Source organism: Aspergillus undulatus (assembly GCF_047715775.1).
Source record: "Aspergillus undulatus strain CBS 261.88 unplaced genomic scaffold BDV17scaffold_81, whole genome shotgun sequence".
NCBI lineage: Eukaryota > Fungi > Ascomycota > Eurotiomycetes > Eurotiales > Aspergillaceae > Aspergillus > Aspergillus undulatus.
The window spans coordinates 62,948-83,268 of NW_027396685.1; the positions used below are offsets into that span (position 1 = coordinate 62,948).

A 20,321-nucleotide genomic window follows, 5' to 3' on the forward strand; every position below is an offset into this window, starting at 1 on the left:
CAGTGTACCCCCTCTTGTAAATAGCATCGTAGTTCCGCGTATACGATAGGAATTATGGCATTCAGTCCAGGTGTTGGAGAGCGCCGGCCGGTTCCCATGGCGAATATTCTAGATGTATCGAGCAGGGCGACCACGGACAGACCTGGTCGTCACCAACATCTCTTCCAGCTCAGTGAACATACCCCATCCCCTTCCTCCACCAATTCCAAACCCCTCGCTGCTCCATCAAACTCCCAAACTCCTTGACACTCTCCACCTCCTCCAACCCAATCGGCAATCGCTTGTCCTCCTTACGCTTACCGCCCCCTTTCTCCTTCTCCTTCCCCTTTATCTTCTCACCCTTACCAACCTCCCCCTCAACCACTGCACTCGCGGGCCTCGCAACAAGCTGAAAATCCTTATACCTTAGACTCCGCACCGTCCCAACCCACGACTCAAAAGCCTCTTTATCGCTCGCCTCGACGTACATGATCACCGGGCATCCGCCGGAGCGCAGCAGGGCGAAGACGTTCAGGCCGTCGGCGGCGCTTTTCAGCGCGGAGACTTTTTTGCGCGATGTTATGTGGTGCGTGCGGATTAGGGCGTTGTAGTAGGTCATTCTGTGATTTTAGTTGGTGGCGGCGAGAGATTGGGTTGGTTATTCATTGATTGGTGGTGGGCGTTGAATTAACATGGTTGTTGTAATAAGTGGGTGTTGCAGTTCTTTATTTTGGTGTGGAGGCAGAGCGGCTACGTCATTATCGGAACAACTGCGAACATAGGACTATACAGAGTATATTTAGAACGAGGTTGATTAGTTCATCAGAGAATGGATTTCTAACCAGATCCGAAAATAACAAAAAAATTCTAGTTAACGAGACACGTGTAAATCATGACAATCATAAGCTCCAAGCTTCATCCTAACCAATTCAACGCCATCACCGTATGCAAACACTTACACACGCTCTACCGCAACAGACTTAGCATCCTTCTCGGCCTCATTTTCAGAGGCCTTGAGCTGCTCCTTATCGCTCCAATCTCTAGCAACAGACACACCCTCGCCATCGAAAAGAACAGCCATATTCTCCAGACTGTAGCCCCTGGTTTCAGGGTAGAAGAAGTAGGATGTCAGACCGTAACAGACGAGGATAGCACAGAAGACGAAGTAATACTTCCATCCAATGGCCCCTAGCGCAATGGGGTTAACGAATGTGTTGAAGATCAATGCGAAGATTGCAGAGAGCCAGGCGACACTCAGACCGCGGGATCGTAGTGTGAATGGCCAGATTTCACAGGGGTATGCGACTAGTAAGGGAGTCCTGTTGGAAGCACGGCATGTTAGAATGCATGGCTCTTGAAGGCTTGGAAAAGCGAAGAATGAGACTAAACTTACAAGGCTATATCATAACCCGCAAAATAAATGAAGATGAATGGGATGACCGCCGCCCCCGTGGCTGCAGAGCCAGTCGAAGCAAACCCGCCAGACAGCCCAGTAATGATGATGTAGCTGACAAGCATCACGCCGGCGGAGGTCAAGAATAGAGTGCGTCTACCAGCCCGATCGACTGTTAACGCACCGACGGCACCAAATATGAGGTTCCAGATTTGCAGACAGCCAGAGATCAGTAGTTGGTCCTTTGTCTGCGTGATGCCCACAGTATCCAGCACCAAGGCTAGATAATAGGACACCACCCCGTTTCCAGCCCACTGGGAGAAGATACCGAGAGTAACAGTGATCAAAAGGCGATGACGGTTCCCGGGCGTCTTGACCATGTCCGACCAGCTCGATGAGGTGTTTGATTCCTTCTCTGTGCCAATAGCTATTTCGATTTCTCGAACTTCCTCGGTCACGAGCGGTGCGGTAAGGTCACCACCGGCATGCAATTCAGCAAGCACTTTACCAGCCTCTTCCACGCGGCCCTGGCCAATCAGCCAGCGGGGGCTTTCAGGCGCAAGAAGAAACCCTGGGATAGCGACTAGAGGGCAAAGCATCTGCAGCAAGGTTGGTAGCCTCCACGACCAAGACGAGGTGTACATGCGAGTAGAGAATGTGACCCAAGCAGATATAACGGCTCCAACGTAGTACCCCATGTTGAACAGACAGGATGATATACTACGGTGGGCGGGGTAGGCAATCTCATTCAGTAGGAGAGGAGGTGCATTGGTGATCCAGCCCGAGCTCATACCAACTAGAACGCGGGACACAATGAAGATGGTGTCATTGGGAGCTGCAGCGCCCAGGACGGAGCCGGCGATGATCAATACAATGCCTATCCAGACGCAGGGCTTCCGACCAAACTTGTTGCTGCACCACGCAGCGAGGGGTAGCGAGACAAGGGCACCGGCGGAGTAGATTGCGTTGATGAAACCGAGCCAAGTCCCGGCCGGTTGCTCCATGAATTCCATCCAACTGTCCAGCGATTGGAGGCCATTGACCAAGGAGCCATCGTAACCATTGGAGGAGGCTAAAGATGTCAGCACGCATCTGTGAAACGTGCCTGGGGATAGCACTGACAGAAGAAGATTAAGGATAGGATGCAGAAATTGAGGCGACGGAATTGAGGACTCCTCCACCATGAGGTCTTTGGGAGGGTGGCTGCTAGCTGATCATGACCGGAAGTCTGGAGGTTTTTCGTAGCCATCCTGATGCATAATATGCCGGAGGCAGATGGATGTATATTGTTGTCTGTGACTGCTCAGATGACAGCTTAGTGTGCTGGTATAGTTGGTATGATCTTGTTATTTGCGGGGATCTGGGACAGGTTCAGGTGCGGTGAAAGAGATTTTATACGAGGATTGTTTTGCTTTTTCCCTGCATGAAACTGGGCGAGCTCTGCCAATGCCATGCCGCCGAATTTTACCGGACATAACATGAGGGAAAACGTGGAGGAGTCTGGAGAAGAGTTGTGAGTGTAGCGCATGGGATGGCCAGGGAGTTGGGGTCAGAGTGTGGGGACTCCGGGGTCTGGCGTTGCTCCAATTGTTCCCGACTCCCCTGACATGGAGAGTCGACGATCCGGGGATCCTTGATTCACTCTGGAGATCATCATTAGCCATGCAATCGAATGAGTGATGTATCAAAGCAACTATTTCTCAGAAACATGCCCTCTATACGCAGTAATAGAGAAAACGTGGATGGCTTGGGCGTTCTTGACTGTGCTTGAACTTCTGGCAAATCGGGCCTGCACTTTGTCTCTGGAGTCTGGAGCTGAATCATGGACTGCTGGTTCCACCTGGCCAGACCAAATAAGGGAGTACTTCCCATATGCTTTTCCTACTTGGGGACTCCAGCCAGCTGGCTACCTTCTTTACTATACTCTGATAGAAAACCTGAAATACCCCATATTGCGGCCAATCTGCTCTGGAGCTCGGCTTCTTTGGCCGCATATTAACACCCAAGACACCACGCGGTCGAAGTATCGCTCTTGGCAAGCGCTCTCCGCGAAGCGCAAATGACATCAAACCCCGGAGTCGGCGCGGTTAGGCTTTGAAAGTGGTATTGCTTGTCCTTCCAGGGTGAACGGATCCTCTTGCGATGCAGCACAACGCAACAACCAGCCCACTTCTTGATGAATCGTTTTTATCAGTGACGGTCGATTTCACGCCGGCAGAGAGTTCTACTGTTCGTTTTTTCCTGGCGATGAGGCCATAGTTCGTACGATGATAGGATACTTCGGTGCCCGCCCAAGCCTGAAGTTCGTCGGTATCAAACGACGTTCGTGTTAAGCTGCACAATTCACCATCTCTTTGTTTTGTTGAGTCTATGCCATACTCGCAGTGACAACCATTGCTTTTGACTTTGGAACAAGGCTCTGACCATTGCCATCATCATCCTTGAGATCTGGATAGCCGAATCCTAGAGCCTTATCCTGCTGAAGTACCAAAGCCACCGCGGTGGCATTGGTGTCTCAAAGCGAAAACCCATGGGATCAACCCCAACACTAGAATTTCAGGTACAGGCTCACAAGAAGGCTAATCGCGAATAATGGCTGTTGGATCAAAGCTTGAGCTATCAAAACCCCAGTAAAGGAGGAAACTTCTTACATTAACTGGTTGCCTAGAGCTGAACGAACGTTCCATTAGGGTATCGCGAATGAAAGACCAATATAAGCTCTTCTTATGTGATATTGAGCACAATCTGCTTGTGGTAAGTCGTGTCACCAAGTCTTGGATCTGAAGATGGCTTGGTAAGGTTTCTTTGCCATAGAAGTTTGCAAGCAAACCCTCGCTCATGAAACCCAAATTACCCTGGCCACAATGACTTTATCGGATATGTCTTCAGCTCACTAACTACCATCCATTACCTAAGATGGTTGACTGATTCAGCGGTTTTGGATTTCAACCCTCAAAACAGACAGAGAACTGACCAGCGATTGTTCCTTGTGTGGACGGCTGATAGCAGCACAAGTCTTATGGCATAGGTATTCAGAGAAGGACAGAAGAGCAAAAGACGGCTGCCAATGGCTCTGATCAAGCGTCTGCAAGCGGCTAGAAAGAGCATATAGTCAAATACAGCGCGGAAGACTGTCGTTCGCGAAAGTAAGGCAATGAGGTCAAAGTTGTCGTTGCTCCAATGCCCACAATTTTTTCCATGGACTTGACATATCAAAACGCGAGGATGCACAGTTAAGCCCTCAAAGAAGATGTGGCCAAGAGTTTCTGCCCTGGAGGGAATGTCACCCAGCCTTCTGGAGAGCGGCAGAGGTTGTTCGAGGGCGGAGAACCGAATGACACCGGAGAAAGTGTGGGGATGGCCATATAGTTCTGTGAGATCCTTAGTATAGACTCGTGCTTGACAGGGAAATCCGTACTTTGTTATCTAACCCAGCCAGATAACGATTGACCATGGAGAGTTGTGAGAGGAGACGCGAGGCGATGACGCGATCCTGGAAATCCTGCGAGTACAGTCATTTCTCATCCCCTTAGCATCCCTGTTCCCTGCATAGAGGTCACCAAAACTCCCCTCCCATTCTCTCGCCCAAGAATGCCTCGTTTACTGGGCTCCCAAGCACTCAATTGCGGTTGCCTAACTCACTATCTCGTTCAAGGCCCGGTACCCGAGTAAAGTATCCATCTCGTCCATCTATCTGTTTCAACGCATATGCTGATACTTAGTCTCCTAGTACTAAGGAAGTGGCTTGCGTGCCCAACAAAGCCACCATCATTCACTGACGATCGACCTGCGACGGGAGCTTCGTCGTGTTCGAGCCCAATCATACCGTGTGCATTATTACCCCGAAGATATTATCAATCTTCTGCCAGCAAACCATAGGAGAACATCATTACTCGTTAAGTCATTCTACTCCGCCCGCAGCATGGGCTATCTCTCTACCTAGTACATATAGAGTACATACCCAGTTGCAGCCGCTCCAGCTTGCTTCATCTCAGATCCTGCCGGCTGCTGGTACCATTCGACCCAGCCTCTGTCGAGCCCTCGGATCTCTTGCGTCCATTCAGACCCCTGCTGCCCCCTGCGCCTTCCTTCGCAGCCCTCAAAATCCAGACAGTGATGTAGACCAAGCCCATCATGCCAGCAATCACCGAGTAAGCAATCACAGCACTTGTCGGCGTATTCGGATTTTCGCCAATGCCTGCCAAGCGAAAACCAAGACCGCCGGCGACGACTCCCAGGATGTTCGCCAGCCGGCCCAACCACCGGTGGAGAATCCCAAAGATACTTTTACCTCCTGTACGTCGAAAATGCAAATGCTGCAGCAGGCCCATGGCCGGCTGGAACAAGATAAGAAGCCCAATGACGATGAGGCCAAGAACCGGATGGACGTCATCCATGATGTCGTCGTCCCGTCCCATTTTGATCCCCAGTCCCATCCCTGCAATGGCCAAGCAGAGGGTGAGGACTTGAAGTGGTGCATGCGCCTTGACGATGATGCCGCGCATGGGGAGAGCAGTAAGCAGCCCAAAGGAGGGGAACAGAATAATAAAGGCAATGCTCATGATGACGCCGTGAGCGATTAATAGATTCACGCCGTTTCCTGCGTGTCCTTCAATCTCATCTGGCTGATTTGAGGGAGAGCTCGGATCGTAGTTGAGGAACGGATTGTCCGATCTCAAGACCGCATTTTGCAACGTCACGCTGGTACCGCCGAAATCATCGTGGAAACTGATATCGGCATCTGGATTGTCCGAATCGAGCGACGCTCCTCCCTTGTACGCAAAAATCCAGGGCGAACTGTCTGAGTAGCTGCAGGTGTCGCAGCGCACATTCGCAGTCATGACCCCATCCTGGATGCCACTGCCATCTAGAAGAGAAAGCTGGGCATCGGAATTATGCTGTGGTGAAACATGCCCAGTTCCTGAACGAGGAGATATGGTAACGTTGTCTGATGGAGCTGAATAGAGAACGAAAATGTCGGCACCCGCCATTTGTGTTCCCTGACCGAGGGCTACCCATTCAAAAGTTGTCGGTGCGCGGATCTGGAAAAAAATGGGCCCTGAACCGGAAGACACTGTACTTCGAGAAGCCGTGACGCTATAGAAGATCTCATTTTGGCCTTGAGGCGAGAAGGTGTCGATTTGCGCCGCGACAAAGGAACCTATTGAAGCTGGTCAGCACATCGATACGCTTACATTTGCAAGAACTTCTGGGAAGACTTACTGATTCCCAACAAGACGGACCTTACTGAAAGGATCGGATACTTCATCGTGAACATGGGATGCGATGCAATTGTCTGGGTACGGTGGGGTTGAAGAAAGCTCCGGAGGGAGTCCTCTATATAGCCAAGGATTCAAGCCAAGTCCCCCTTTGATGAAAGACAATGACAAAAAGAGTGAAACCGCGCCACGGTAAGATCTGCGCCTCAAGGGTTACGAAGCTTTGTGCACCGACACACGTCGCTCACCCCTCCTTTGTTGGGCTCATTGAATCATGATCCCCAATTGACTTTAGGGCTACCGCGTCGAACCCACCCGCAGAGAATCATCTCGAACCTTAGTGGTCAATTCAACGAGGCAGCTGCCTGCTAGGAGTTTCCGATGATTCTGATAACAACCCTAATTGCGTCTTACTTTTGAGCAATCGGGCTTGGCTGCCTTGGCCGTCCTGTTTGCCAAACATCTTCGAGACCCGAGTAGGGCCTCCCGGGGTGCGTACTACTCCGAGTATGACCAGCCGTCTTCAGCGACAAGGATGAGACATACGTACAAGTAGCACGATAACGGCAAGGGTTACATATAGCAACGGAAGCTCCGTGCTTATTCTTTAGAGCCTAGAGCACCCGCTAGCTCTCAGCTGTGCAAGCTGCTTATGATGAATGAGCATCACTCTATTGGCGCAATTGTGACAGGACACATCCAGCTGGCTCCTTGCATGTAGATCGCTTTATGTGCCTTGTCATATTCCTTAGCGGCCCTGGAATTTCTAATCATTACTCATTGTGTGCTAGGTACATACTGACGACAGTACTAATTCACGATGCGCTCTTGGGCTCGGTATAATTGGCGCTTGCGGATCATTACCTACAGAGTAGTCTTCATCAGCAGCTGATTCCATCCTGGGCCGGAAGATACATGAGCTGAAGAGCTGGGGAAACGACCCACAACCGCCCAGCGCCTCAGCTATGTAGATTATAGCTCTGCAAGGGATAGCGAGCACGAGCCCTTGCATGATTATTGGACTGCTGCGTCACATTTTACTATACCTTGCGGGGTGCAGATAAATAATACCAATTTCGGGTAGAAGCGCCCTCGTCCATTCACTATTCATACGTAAGGAAAATCCTCGGAAGATGATAGGGCAGGTTGTGCCGAGAAAGTTGCTATGCTATGTGGACAGAGCTCTTGCATTGACATCACTGATATTGACCCTACTCTCATAACTCTTCCACATGTTCATCTCACATTGTTTTGGACTTAATCTCTTTAACAAACATCTGAACACCTGAAAATCCGAACATGTGGTCACCAGAGTATCGAAACATGGAAAAGCATAAACCTCAAAGCAAGAACATAACCACTAAAATACATGAAACCCGCAATAGACCCCGACGGACCACTGATCGAAGCGAGAAAAACTGACCAGGTCAGGTTCGCCAGCTTAGCATAGCACAAGGCTTGAACACCTTATCAGTCTCCGACAACGGTGGTCCTTTTACGGTTGAACCTAGCCAGGAAAGGGTTCGCCCTATACTCCGCCCATACGTCATAATGAACTGTCACAACAAAATCACACTCCTTAACAATATCCCAAAGTGTCTCGCACGCGAAGTTAAATTCCTCTGCAACCTCGCGATTATCCCATATCTCAAGGTGGTCCCAGCGGGCGCCAACCTCGAGCATTCCATTCGGATCATCATCACGCGGCACGAGGGTCAGGAACTCAAAGTTTGGCAGCTCGACGTAAAGACCGTACCGCGGCATATTTATAGTACGCATATTAAGCGAGCCCACAGTATCGAGGATGGAAAAGCTGATGTTGCTGATCGTTAGGCAGTGCAGGGACGGCGGGAGCTCTTGGTCGGCGGTGTACGGGTACTGGTCGACAGCGAGGTGGCGGAGGTTCTCGAATGGTGCGAAGGAGCCGTACTTTTTGCACTTGCCCCATTGGGTTGGATGGATCTCGTCCCAGTCGAGGTTGCAGCGGATTGTGCGGAGGTTTTCCTTCTGCGAGGCGAGGATCGTGAGGAGTTTCGAGGGCTCGAATTGGCATGAATCTTCGATATTGTTTCCGTAGTAGTTGCGGCCTCGATAGTTGAACTCCTTGAGGCACTTGCATCCTTCAATAAGTGATGTAAGGCTCTCCAAGCTGATGGAGGCCTCGAGCAAGGATAGAGTCGAGATGTTGAGGGTGCCTGGCTCGATATCGAACGATGGGCAGCTTGCGGAGTCACCATTCAAATAGATCAAAGTGACATCCTCAAGCATGGGTAACTGTAAGACGAGATCGAGATTGTCCATCGAGTCGTGCTCTGTGTGGGCCAGGTCCCGGAGAACCAGCGACTTCAGGTTCTTGAGATACGGCAGCTCGCCTGAAGGCCACCAATAAGGAAACAGAGGCTCGAGGTCTTCAAGCCCTTCTTCCGCAATGGTGAGTTGCAGATGTTCAAGGTTTGGCATGCGGGAAGCCAAGACAAGTAAGTATGGATTCGACTTCATCTCTGCTGCCTCAGCGAACAAGAGAGCTCTGATATCAGATTGAAGCTGCTGGAATCCAGTAGACAGCACCTTGAAGGTATCAGCATCGAATTCAGCCTTACGGACATCCTCCTCGTCAAAGTCGTCCCCGGAGGCATCAAAGTGAGCACTCTGGACACGGGCCGCAAGGTCAGGGCGAGAAATCAAGGTTCTGGTGAAGAGGACTAGAGGCACAATGCGTCCAGGTGGAGGACCATGCTTATGGCAGCACTGACAATGGACTTCACGGACAAACGAATTGTAGAGGAACGGCTGTGCAATTGAACAGAGTCGCCTGGAAGTTAAACAGAGAGCTCGCAGCTCGCTTGTAAACATGAAGTGGTCAAAGTGAGAGAGGATGATGAGGAGGATCTCGTCTGGGAGGTCTAGCAGATTGATCATGACTGCGGATTGATCAATTGGCAAGAAAAACAGATGAAGGGGTTGGCAATTGATGAAGGTGAGATGGAAGAGAAGAAACTGAGATGGAGAAGAAATGGTTGATGAAAAAAGGAGGAAAGGTGGGAGAGGAGGAAGCATGCCCGTCAGCGGGTGAAGTAAAAGACCCTGAGCTGAATTCACTCACTTCCATCCTGCACTCAATGAATCTTTCGCTCGTTCACTCTGACTAAATCGTTGGCCCTCAAGCTTTCTGGAAGAATGCTTCTCTTAGATTATCAGCCGTCACAACCGCAAACAATATTGTCTTTGGGTTAGACAAATCAGAGGCTACAAACAAATCATGAGTGTTCGATCAATTCAGTGACTAACTGATATCAGAATACACAGAGTCACAGAGTACGCCTACTCCGCGTCCGAATCCGAAGCCTGACACTCAATCCCAATGCCATCCGGAATCCCATCACAAATAACGGTCCCCTCCTCCCCCTCCGGCGTCACCACCTGAAGATTCCTCACCTCAATCCCATCACAAACAGCATTCGGCGAACAAATCAACTCAGCCACGATATCACCCTCAGCACCAGATGACGTCCCGTGAACGTTCTCAAACACAACATTCGTGACGTTGACCTGCGACGGGAAACTTGCACACTCGTCCGCGGGAATGTTGAAGTAACACTGATCGAGGAGAATCGGGTAGTCGGTGTTCTCGACGTGGATGTTCTTATACGTTATGTTGTTGATACGACCGTAGCCGACGCCTTCGCCGGCCCAGGCTTTGAGGCGTGCGCCGTTCTGTTGACAGTCAGTTTCGTCCATGAACAGTGTTCAGGGTATGTACCTCTCCGTTTAGTAGAGTGACGTTCTCAATGTACCCATGCTCAATGATATCCAAGACGCCGGGGTACTGGCCGATGCTCCCCATGGACACGCCGTGGGTGTTATTGCACCAGAGATTCTGCACGAAGATGTTCGTTGTGTTCGGCTTGGGCGAGAAGCAGTCATCGCCAACATCGACACGGGTATTTGTAACAGAAATCCCGTTGACATTGAAGGAGTCGAATCCGTCGCTGTTTTTAGGTTCGGCCTGCCTTGGTTAGCTACATCGTCCATGTTCCATGACTTGGTGGCTTGGCGGCATACAGAAGCATTTGTCGAAAAGGCATTGATGAACACGTTGTCGAACGAGATATCCTTGCTATTTACGAAGAAGTTGGTCCAGACAGGGGAATTGAGCTGCGTGATTCCCTCGACGGAGAGGCGCGTTGCGTTCTCGGCCACGAATAGGATGGGGCGGAGGTAGGTGTTATCAGGGTCCTTTGAAGCGTTAGCTTTTAGTCGCGTTCTCAACTAGAAGCAGCTAAGCATACCAAGATCTCCTGCCCGGCAAATTCATTATACCATCTTTGCCCGTTGCCATTTAGCGTTCCACTGCCGAAGATACTGATGTCGCGCCCTCCCCATCGCCACCAAGTAATCGAGTTCTGAAACTCGTAATAGAAATAATTCGCTTGCCAATATTCCACGTCGTCCGTGAACTATAAAAAAAAAGCAATTAGCGATACTTCATGAGCCCACGAAGAAGAGACAAACGAGATCGTACCTTCAACTCCCCATCCAACTGCACCTCAACATTATCCAAGAACGACAGATCAAGCCTCTTCCCAATAACGTACTTCTCACCCTTCTTCAAAAGGAGTCGTCCACCGTGATTCGCCCGACGAATGCCCCAGAGGAAATCAGCCGAGATGTCGTCGGTGTCATTGTGCGAAGAGCGAATCGTCACCGTTCGCCTGTCATGGTGTTTATTGTGGTGGGCCCCGATTTTTCTCAATTCGGCCTTATCATTGACAGAGTAGACATTGGCGCCGGGGGGCAGACGATCGGGGGAATCGAAAACGAGGCCGGTTACAGTCGTTGCGCAGAGAGCGAGGACCGGAAGGAGTTTCATGATGCTGGCGCTGGTGCTCGCTGGTGCCATTCGGGACACGGACAGACAGCCTTGTAGGGCTCTGAGCCAAGTGCGAAGAAGAACACTTTATACAGTGGGCAGCTCTCGAAAGCCACCGCAGGCATATTGACGTCGCAAATTCTCCGCCTATGAAGAGCCATTGTGAGCCCCGGTGGAGGTTGAGTTGGTTAGTTGATGAGGGGCATCAATTGACCGCAGGCGTCGGAAAAAGAAACGCGGCAATTGCTCTAGCTGCAGCTTCGAGATTAAAAACGGAGCTCTTTCCCCAGCTTTGGCTTATGACGATCTTCTCCAAATCTCCTGGTCGTTATTTTTCCGGTGACAAGACTGAATTTCCGCCAATCAGAGCTATTGTAAGATAGATGAAGGTATACTGGATGGATTAATTGCCGATGCTGTAGGTTGCAGTATTATTTTGGATGTGGCTTTATATACACTTGCCTGGGCTATGTTCGCCGCCAGAATGGCTTCATAACCGACCGAACATAAACTAGTAGATAGACCATCAGGTAATTGGAAATCACAAACGCCAGGAAGATGCCAAAATATGGCCAGATCTTGGACGAATCCAGCCCAATTCCAGAAAGATACTATGACCAGTATTAGGAACGTCTCTGAAAAGAGCAAGAGGGATGGCGGCAATCTTACATCATCTCCATAGCTATATTCGCAGTATCCGCACTCCCCAAGGTCATCTGGATTAGAAAGATATCCCACACCATGCTCAGTAAGCCATGACCCAGCGTACTCCCCGCAGGTCATGTTAGCAGGACTTTGGAACACGGTCAACTCGCTCTCGTCGCAGATGACGGGCACGCCGCGTAGGACTGAAGTCAAGACACCTCCAATCCAATAGGTGAACGGCGTGACGTAGTACATTGTGTAAGCCCAAAAAGCAGGCATGTTCTGGTGAGGCTGCAGAATACCATTGAATAACTCGCACATGATGATGAAGAAAGGCATCAATGTTGCAGCAACCATTGAGTCAGCACTGTGAAATCTTCGTTAGCCTGGTCCTCGCCCTAAGACCGACAGCACTCACCTCAGAGCAGCAATCCATTGACCCCAGGATGTCGCGAAGAGGAAGAACAAGAAGAACATAAGGAAACTGTATCCCGCAGCGAACCCCAGTGGAAGCCCAACTGTGAAGTAATACAGAACGAAGAAAATAACGGCGCTGATGATGGCATACGGAACTTCGGAGACAATTTGCGCTGTGCAAAAAGCCACCCATCCATATGCTCCACTGGGCCCTTCGCGTGCCATCCACAAATCACGATTCATGATGAAACGCATGGAGATGGCATTAATAAACTCGGGGACCAACATGAGGACTAAGAAACATGAGAACGCCTTCGACTGTAGATCGGTGGTACTGTTTCCGATCTGGAGGTAGGTAAGGCCGTTTATCAATGCATGGAGAAACGAGGCGTAGAGTCGAGAGTACGGATACTCTGGACTTCTCCAGAATTGCCGTAATGTCCTTTGAGACAGGAGGAAGATTTGACGAGAGATTGCGGGCCCACTCAGCTTCTTCCGTACAGGGTCGCCAGGCTCCGAGTTTCCTCCCTTCTCATTCCTGATCTCGGCGATCTCTTGTCGAACCTCCTGTGCTTCGTCTGACTCGTTCCAGACGCCAGCCCAGTCGACACTGCTTGCAGCGTTCTTCGCACCTCCAACAACGATCTCAATGATATAGTCGGCAGCGTTGGTGACATTCTCAGGCTTCTGCCCATACTTGGTGAAGTAATCAAAGATAGAGCGCCCCGCTTCCCCTACTTTTCCGAAATAATAGGTCTTGCCACCGGGGCTCAAAGCCAGCACTCGATCAAAGAGTTCGAATTGTTCCTGATTCGCTTGATGAATGGTGCAGAGAATTGCCAGTCCTTGGTCAGCGAGCCGCCTCAACAATGCGCAAATACTAGACGCAGCTTGGCTATCCAGTCCACTTGTTGGTTCATCCAGGAACAATAGCATCTCTGGTTTTGCGCAAAGCTCAACACCAATAGTGACGCGCTTTTTCTTCTCAATGTCCAACGAACCAATTAGGGCGTTCTGTAGGTCCACCAAATCCAGCGTTGCTAGAACAGCTCTCGCGTAAGCCAATTTCTCGTTGTCAGGCACAGCTTGATCTTGACGAAGCAGCGCTGAAAATTCGAATGCTTCTCGGACGGTGCTACTTTCGTCGTGAATGTCCATTTGCTCGCAGTAGCCGATTCGCGATTTGAACGAGGAGTCAATAGGCTTTCCGTCGACATATATTGTACCCTTGAGTTCGCCGGAGCTTTGCCGTTGAGTGAGGGCAGTCAACACTAGCAAGAGTTAGTAAAGTAGAGCCAGTACGGTAAAAACCACTTACAAGTCGATTTTCCAGCTCCAGAAGCTCCGACCAGTGCCGTCAACGTCCCAGGTTTGCAGTATCCGCTAACACCATCCAATAGCTTACGTTCCTCCTTCTCAACTTGAACAAAAAGCTCAAGATTATCCCAGGAGAATGATGATTTGGTAGCAATGAGAGCTTGGGAAGATTGGTTCTCAAGATCGGATGGTGCTGGCTTTGTTTCATCAACCTGAACGGGTCGTCCCTCTTCGTCATTGGCCTTCGCGATCATACTCGACCGGTTCCGAGACTTCTTGTACTGGATTGGCCCGGCGCTGCCTGGTTCCCATTCCAGGATTTCACTAAGAACGCAGGTGCCAGCCACAAAAGCCACGGTGAAAAGACACAAGATACCAAAGTTGCGCCAAACATGGCTAAAATAGAACCCATATTTGACCGCAAGGTAGTCGTCACCGTTGACGATGGTCGTGCCGATCTGACTTCCTGCGTAACCGCAAGTCTGGTAGGCAATATCCGTATAACCTGGTCCTGACGGAACAACGGATGCTGGAGAGCAGGTGAAATTCGTGTTATGAAACTCTGCAGCCATCATGGACTCGTAGGTGTACAATGCTGGTGTAACGTACTGCCGTGACTTAGCTTCCAGTCCCAAATCCTGTATCGATGACTTACTGCAATCCATCCGACCCAGGGAACGTCAGCCATCATTTTGTCCACAGATAGCACGTAGCCTCCGAAGACAATGCAAAGCAAGACGAGAAAACCTGTATACCGAAGGGCGACTTCGAAATTAGAAGACGCGGCGGCGAAGAGCCTGAAATGTGCAGTCAAAGAAATCGTGCACATATAGATAAATAAGAAGTCGATGAAGAAGGCCCCAGCCTGAGTGAAAGGTTAGCGCATGGGCATACCGTCATCTCAAGAAAACTCACATCAGCTTTCAATCCAGAGAGGAAGTAGACCACTATCAAGTAAAGGAACGTGAGAAGAGCGGCTATGAAGATATCTACAATGACTCGAGCCAGGCAGACAGCACTAGGCCGGACAAAGGCGAACTTCTTCTGGCGAGTAAGAATGTCTCGTCCTTGCATTGCTTCTTCCAACTCGGACATTTGAAGCCATGCAAGAAGGATAGACGAGTAAAAGATGACACCACCTCGAGAGTACATTCCGTCCGTGGTCTGGGGTTGATCGTAGAACATGGAACCGACAAGAAGGCCGTAAATCACGCAAGAGATGATCTTGATGTATAGAGGAGATATGTGGCCCTTGATTTGCCATATCTGACGCTTTGCCGAAAGTACAATCTGTCGGAAGAGAGAGATGGTGTATGGAGATGTCGAAGAAACAAATCGAGATTTGTCGGTCTGGAAAGCCTTCTTGAAATCTTCCAAACTTCCATATTCAGTATCAGCATGCGATTCGACCCGACTCTTGCCGCCGAATCCCTGGTCATCGTATCTCATAACTTCCTCCTGAATATTTAAAAATGCAGTGCTCTCTCGGAACGCCTGCTCCAGCTCAATGGGCCCTTTTGGTGCACGATGTTCCCACCCGGGTCGGAATCTCCTCCTTTCCGGAACAGTGATGCTGGTCAAGAAATCAGATACCGTTTGCATTTCGCCGCACTCATATCCAAGCTCTTGAAAGTATGACTTTGCTTCATGTCCGGGACCTTGATATAACATTCGTCCCTCATCGAGAAGCAGGACCTTATCAACCAGGTCGTAGATGGCGTCAGATGCTTGGTACAATGTCATCAACGTAGCTTTGCCACAGGTGTCGGTCATGATGCGCAAACTCCGCGCATAGTCCAAAGCCGAAGAAGCATCAAGGCCTCTGGTTGAGTTATCCCAGCACATCACCGACGAATCAGTTGCCAGAGACTCGATGATCGAGATTCGTTTGCGTTCACCACCAGAAACCCCTCGAATATACTCGTTTCCGACCAAAGTATCCATGGTATGCGACATGCCAAACACCCTGCCATAGATCTCGAGGTACCGCGGAATCTTGTCACGATGACGTTTCGGAGTCTTGCTTTGGAGGGCGAATTCTAGCGTCTGTCGAACATTGAGCGTTGGAAAATGCACATCGTCCTCCGGGACATAAGCAACCTGACCGCGGTAGTGCTTCTTGACATCCTCTAAATTGAGGCCCGAATAGTCGATGGAGCCAGTCACCCCAAGGTATGTCGAGTGATGACCAGCAACTGTTCGTAGAAAGGTCGAACAGCCAGCTCCTGGTCGTCCAATAACGCTACGAAATAAGTTAGATACGGAAGATTACACTGAGGCCATGGACTTACAGCATGATTTCACCGCTTCGCACCACTCCAGTGACATCTCGTATCAACTGACGCCCGCCCTGAGGTTCAGGCTTCGACATCCACGGCTTGATTGTCCATTCATAGACATCCTGGAAGGTGAGGGTCCGCCACAAAGCGGTCCCTAGCGTCTTGACATGGGCGTGCCCACCCCTTGCTCCCCATGTCGAGAGTGATTGGAAGCAAACTCCGAGATTGGGTTTCTTTCTACCGGACTGTAGCTCTGCTTCTAGGAACTTGTCGAACGAAGAATGTGGTTCCGAATACTCGTGGTTCTTGTTGGTGAGGGTACGGTGAATCTCAGCAATGGCATCCTCATCCTCATATGTCAAGTGGACTTGTGGAGAGGATGGTCTGTCGGCCTGGCTGCCAGCTTCCTGGGGAGAAGTGATAGCACCGCTACCCTGCGAGCGAGAGGGAAGACGAGAAGGCATTCTGCCTTACTTTGCCCAAGTAGAATGTAAATGAAGATTGCTGTCAACTGGGACGCGGCCAGAACATCACATATGCTTGCTTGTGAACGGACTGAATCTCAGACCGTTACAGAGCTATATACGCGTGGCTCCAGACAACCCGTTGCCCAGCTGCCGATATATCCTAATTGTTTGCTAGATCAATCAGGAAGCCAAGACACAGATGTCAAAGATGACTCAAAATATCGACACTGCTGATCGATCATAAACAGAATCAAGTCCTCACAGGGCATGCAATGATGTCTTATTGCTGTTTGCCGGTGGATCCGCCACTTGGGCCAGAATATCATGGAGGTTGAGGGTTTCAAGAGCGCCAGGGTCTCCGATTGGCGCCGACGAGGAAACTGTGACAAAAGATTTTCGAACATCTGGACTCTGGCGTGTCATTTTCCCACTGTGGCAGGTCGCCTGAGAAGATCCAGCCGGGAGCTTGGATCTCTCTGGCGTACCAGGGAACAAGCGGAGATGCGCGTAAAGCATGATGTGGGAGGAGCGACTAGCGAGGCTTCATAGCATCCTGATTGGCATTTGCTGAGCGTTGGGTGGCCACCATAGCATGGTGCCCCACTGTTTCCCTCAGGCCCCCTTCTTCACGCGGATGCGGTAGAGTGGGTGGGTGATCGAGTTTGATATGGGCGGCCAGCATGATAGGCTGCTATAGTAGGATGGTTCTAGGTCAGCCTTAAGTTAACTCTGTTGTTATCGGCGGTTGCTAGAATAGAAATCTCCGGGGTGCAGATGAGACATGGACAAATATCGACGACGTGCGTCGACAGGCGTTTTCTTTTTGCTTGATTCTCGCGATTGGCGCTCTGAGCGCCGCCATACCGATTACAGGCAAATTATCGCCAAAGGATCCATATTAAATCAGACCGATGAAAAAGGGAAGGTCGGCGGAGGAGTGTGGGATTCTGTCGGCGACTCGGCGCTTCCGAGGTGCTGCCAGCCAATGGGAGAATGCTGTTGATTTTCCTTCGCTCTCCGCGGGCACCGTTTAATACTCCCTCCCCATTGTACTTTTGCGCCTTCAATTAGGAATGGCATGTTGTGCCAGCTGAAAATAATGTTACTGCCTGCTTGCTATGCAGGTGAGCACCTCTATTGAAGAGTTCGAAGCCTTTGTTGAAGTTACGGCACTACCAGAGAGCTTTTACGGCTTACTACGAAAAATACTAAAGGCATACTTAGTTCGTGGATATTAGATGTCATACCTCGACCAGATGACAGCTGCCGATGAATATATTTGGCCATTCGACTCTGGTCAAGGTGCAAGGAAATTGGGATCCCAGAGCTCCGGCATCCTGTAATAAGATGTATCGAACATGCTGTTGAAATCCAGAGGCGAAAAGTCAACGGGCCCGTTGGACAACATTGAAAAGGGATCAAATGAGAATTCAGACGCCGAAGAGCCGAAATCTGGGGTATGCGTAGTAGAGTGACCGATACTAGACCAATCACTCTCAGGCTGCGCTTGCAATTCCTCATAGGGCAGGCCTCGGATGATATTATCGCATACGTTGAGATTCCGCATCGCAGATCGCTCGATATTCTTCATAGGGTCCTCCCCATTCAGTCGAGCTTTGACAGCAGCCAACGCCATACCCATGAAGACGAAAGATTTGCATCCATTTCCTTTAGGAGATATGCGACTGCCAAAATTATTCTGGGTTCGCTCAAGTACACGCAGCAAGACGTCCTGCTGTGATCGCACTATGTCGTTGAGAGATCCATTGTGGGCTGAAGGTGCCGAGTTTGATCTTGACTCCGTGATCTGTAGAGATAATTCCACACAGAGTGTTGTGGCAGCATGAAAACACTCATCACGGAACATGCCGCCGCCGATACGTCCTAGACAAGGTGTTCGAGATGACTGGAAGCCCGGGAGCGGTAAGTCAAACTGATTAAGCATCTCTAAAGCTGCTTCAAGGCAGACCTTTCGTGAGTAAGAGTATTTGGGTGACAGAGAGATGCTGAGGGAGAAAGGTCGGTGCAGCATGAGGAGAGATCTTTGCATCAAAAATAGGATGAATGACCTGGAAAAAGACGGAACAGCACCAGGAGCTGGTGTAGGAAAAGGAACGAGAGATTCGTTCATAAATCTCACAAGGTCTTCACTGAGGTGCAATGCCTCATCATATGGTAGTGTAAGCCTCAAGCTATTCGAAGCTTTGGCAATGCGTACCCGCAAAGGGAACGAGCGAGCAAGCATAGTTTGGAAGCTGCACTGGGTCAAGATGGTTGCTTCCTTGGCCGTCGGCGCCTCGACCATTTCCTCCGTCAAGTCCGAATCATCCAAATTCGATGGTGGTGGGCAGTCATACTGATCGGGATCCCCGGATGGCGGAACCCCAACGTCTATTGACGCCTGTAAGTCAAGCTCTAACACTGTTGCCCATAACCGGCAGCGCATTTCAGCCCAGAAGGGAGTCATTTTGGGGAATCGCATAGGATCCCGGTGCATACCCATTATCGTGGCCGAATGGATGAGCGAGCCTGAAGCGAGCCACACAACATCCCCGTCCACGGCCAGCGCCTGGCGTGCAATCATGAGCAGACACTGTATCTGCAAGATATCGAATTTGGCTGTGGCGGCCACGAAGAGCGAGCCAATCCAGGACTGGATTCCGAGAACCCAGCCAACGGCAACATCGTGTAACGTGTCTTTCCCGTTGACTGTTGTCGAAGGGCTGATAAAGCAGCTAGCTGTAGCCATCAATGCCAGAAGCTTTGCAATGAAGACGGTCTCAGAGTCCTCGGGCGAGGCCCAATGTGCTTCATATTCTTTGATAAAACTGGGAATATGGAGAATTCGATACGTAGTTTCGAATGTCGATAGATATAGATTGAGGAGCTCATCCGCGATATTTCGCGGTGGTAGCATCTCCCTGAGTGACGACGGCATCTCTTGCTGCAAATGGTCTTGGTTTTGTTCACGAGACCTCAATTCGCACCTAAACTTCCTCATCTTCTGAAAGTCCGAACCTTCAGCCTTGAGGTCCTTCTTTCGGCCTTGAAGGAAGGCCATCACATCATTGAGCTATTTTGTCAGTATGTGATTGTTGAGTTTTCAGCTGCACTTACAAAAGTGAGAGTTAATTCTCCACTGGAGCGTCCACGATAACGCGTCTGACCATTTCTACCGCGGAAGCACGCTTTGCCAGACAAATTCTGTACCTGGTCCGAAATGGCGTCTGGGACAGTCCGGACTCCGATCTCAGAGACCTGATCATATCCCAAAGCATCTGGAGGTTGAGCTGGGCCACATCTAGCAAGTGCATGTTCTAGAGATTGCACGCGACTGCGCAGTTCATGGAGCTCATCTGGCCGGCCACGCGGTTTGGCTACGCGATGCTTAGAGTCGAACACATAAAGCCCATTTTCCACCGAGCTGGTACCATCGCTGGGCACAGTTCTATGATCTGAAGGCGAGCTCGCCACAGTTGATCTAGAGGCAGCATTTTGAGGGGCTGAGAAGACGCAAAGATCCGGCGTCTTGGATTTGATGCATTGACCGCAGGGAAGCGATCGGTCGCACTTCAACTTCCGGCGTCTGCATATGGTACAAGACAGTGCTGGTCTGCGCCGGCGCGAAGCCGATGATTGGGCATGGCCCTCTTCCATTTGTCTCAGGTAACTCAAAGATCACGGCGGATATACCAGGAGAGCTTTGAACAAGGATGAGCCAGCCTCGGAGGATGA

General features: G+C 50.3%; 8 protein-coding genes across 8 annotated transcripts; all 8 read right to left on the reverse strand.

The window, feature by feature from the left end:
• Window positions 1-5: 5 nt before the first annotated feature.
• Window positions 6-789, reverse strand: BDV17DRAFT_232090 (uncharacterized protein). Its single transcript, XM_073755796.1, has one exon. It carries the CDS (start codon window positions 596-598, stop codon window positions 170-172), a length of 429 nt encoding a protein of 142 aa, XP_073610618.1. The 5' UTR covers window positions 599-789; the 3' UTR covers window positions 6-169.
• Window positions 790-830: 41 nt separating this feature from the next.
• Window positions 831-2,835, reverse strand: BDV17DRAFT_232091 (general substrate transporter). Its single transcript, XM_073755797.1, has 3 exons — window positions 2,495-2,835; window positions 1,373-2,444; window positions 831-1,298 (listed from the first exon to the last, which is right to left on the reverse strand). Exons 1-3 carry the CDS (start codon window positions 2,619-2,621, stop codon window positions 935-937), a joined length of 1,563 nt encoding a protein of 520 aa, XP_073610619.1. The 5' UTR covers window positions 2,622-2,835; the 3' UTR covers window positions 831-934.
• A 1,005-nt stretch (window positions 2,836-3,840) lies between these two features.
• On the reverse strand, window positions 3,841-4,682 carry BDV17DRAFT_276226 (uncharacterized protein). Its single transcript, XM_073759308.1, has 3 exons — window positions 4,347-4,682; window positions 4,024-4,283; window positions 3,841-3,968 (listed from the first exon to the last, which is right to left on the reverse strand). Exons 2-3 carry the CDS (start codon window positions 4,210-4,212, stop codon window positions 3,921-3,923), a joined length of 237 nt encoding a protein of 78 aa, XP_073610620.1. The 5' UTR covers window positions 4,213-4,283; window positions 4,347-4,682; the 3' UTR covers window positions 3,841-3,920.
• A 116-nt stretch (window positions 4,683-4,798) lies between these two features.
• On the reverse strand, window positions 4,799-6,641 carry BDV17DRAFT_285165 (cytochrome and DOMON domain-containing protein; the record flags this gene model as incomplete). The annotated part of the gene is made up of 3 exons (XM_073760655.1): window positions 4,799-4,917; window positions 5,439-6,542; window positions 6,596-6,641. 3 exons carry the CDS (start codon window positions 6,639-6,641, stop codon window positions 4,799-4,801), a joined length of 1,269 nt encoding a protein of 422 aa, XP_073610621.1.
• Window positions 6,642-8,061: 1,420 nt separating this feature from the next.
• BDV17DRAFT_296042 (uncharacterized protein) lies at window positions 8,062-9,510 on the reverse strand (the record flags this gene model as incomplete). The annotated part of the gene is made up of 1 exon (XM_073763207.1): window positions 8,062-9,510. One exon carries the CDS (start codon window positions 9,508-9,510, stop codon window positions 8,062-8,064), a length of 1,449 nt encoding a protein of 482 aa, XP_073610622.1.
• A 270-nt stretch (window positions 9,511-9,780) lies between these two features.
• pgxB (putative extracellular exo-polygalacturonase) lies at window positions 9,781-11,976 on the reverse strand. Its single transcript, XM_073755799.1, has 5 exons — window positions 11,114-11,976; window positions 10,881-11,048; window positions 10,654-10,827; window positions 10,352-10,597; window positions 9,781-10,305 (listed from the first exon to the last, which is right to left on the reverse strand). The coding sequence occupies exons 1-5, from the start codon at window positions 11,489-11,491 to the stop codon at window positions 9,913-9,915; spliced, it is 1,359 nt and encodes a 452-aa protein (XP_073610623.1). The 5' UTR covers window positions 11,492-11,976; the 3' UTR covers window positions 9,781-9,912.
• BDV17DRAFT_232106 (putative ABC multidrug transporter) lies at window positions 11,710-16,713 on the reverse strand. The gene is made up of 7 exons (XM_073755798.1): window positions 16,132-16,713; window positions 14,756-16,082; window positions 14,496-14,705; window positions 13,842-14,448; window positions 12,525-13,794; window positions 12,131-12,473; window positions 11,710-12,072 (listed from the first exon to the last, which is right to left on the reverse strand). Exons 1-7 carry the CDS (start codon window positions 16,581-16,583, stop codon window positions 11,929-11,931), a joined length of 4,353 nt encoding a protein of 1,450 aa, XP_073610624.1. The 5' UTR covers window positions 16,584-16,713; the 3' UTR covers window positions 11,710-11,928.
• Window positions 16,714-17,883: 1,170 nt separating this feature from the next.
• On the reverse strand, window positions 17,884-20,243 carry BDV17DRAFT_285169 (putative C6 transcription factor; the record flags this gene model as incomplete). The annotated part of the gene is made up of 4 exons (XM_073760656.1): window positions 17,884-18,038; window positions 18,069-18,102; window positions 18,139-19,530; window positions 19,704-20,243. The coding sequence occupies 4 exons, from the start codon at window positions 20,241-20,243 to the stop codon at window positions 17,884-17,886; spliced, it is 2,121 nt and encodes a 706-aa protein (XP_073610625.1).
• Between the last annotated feature and the right edge of the window lie 78 nt (window positions 20,244-20,321).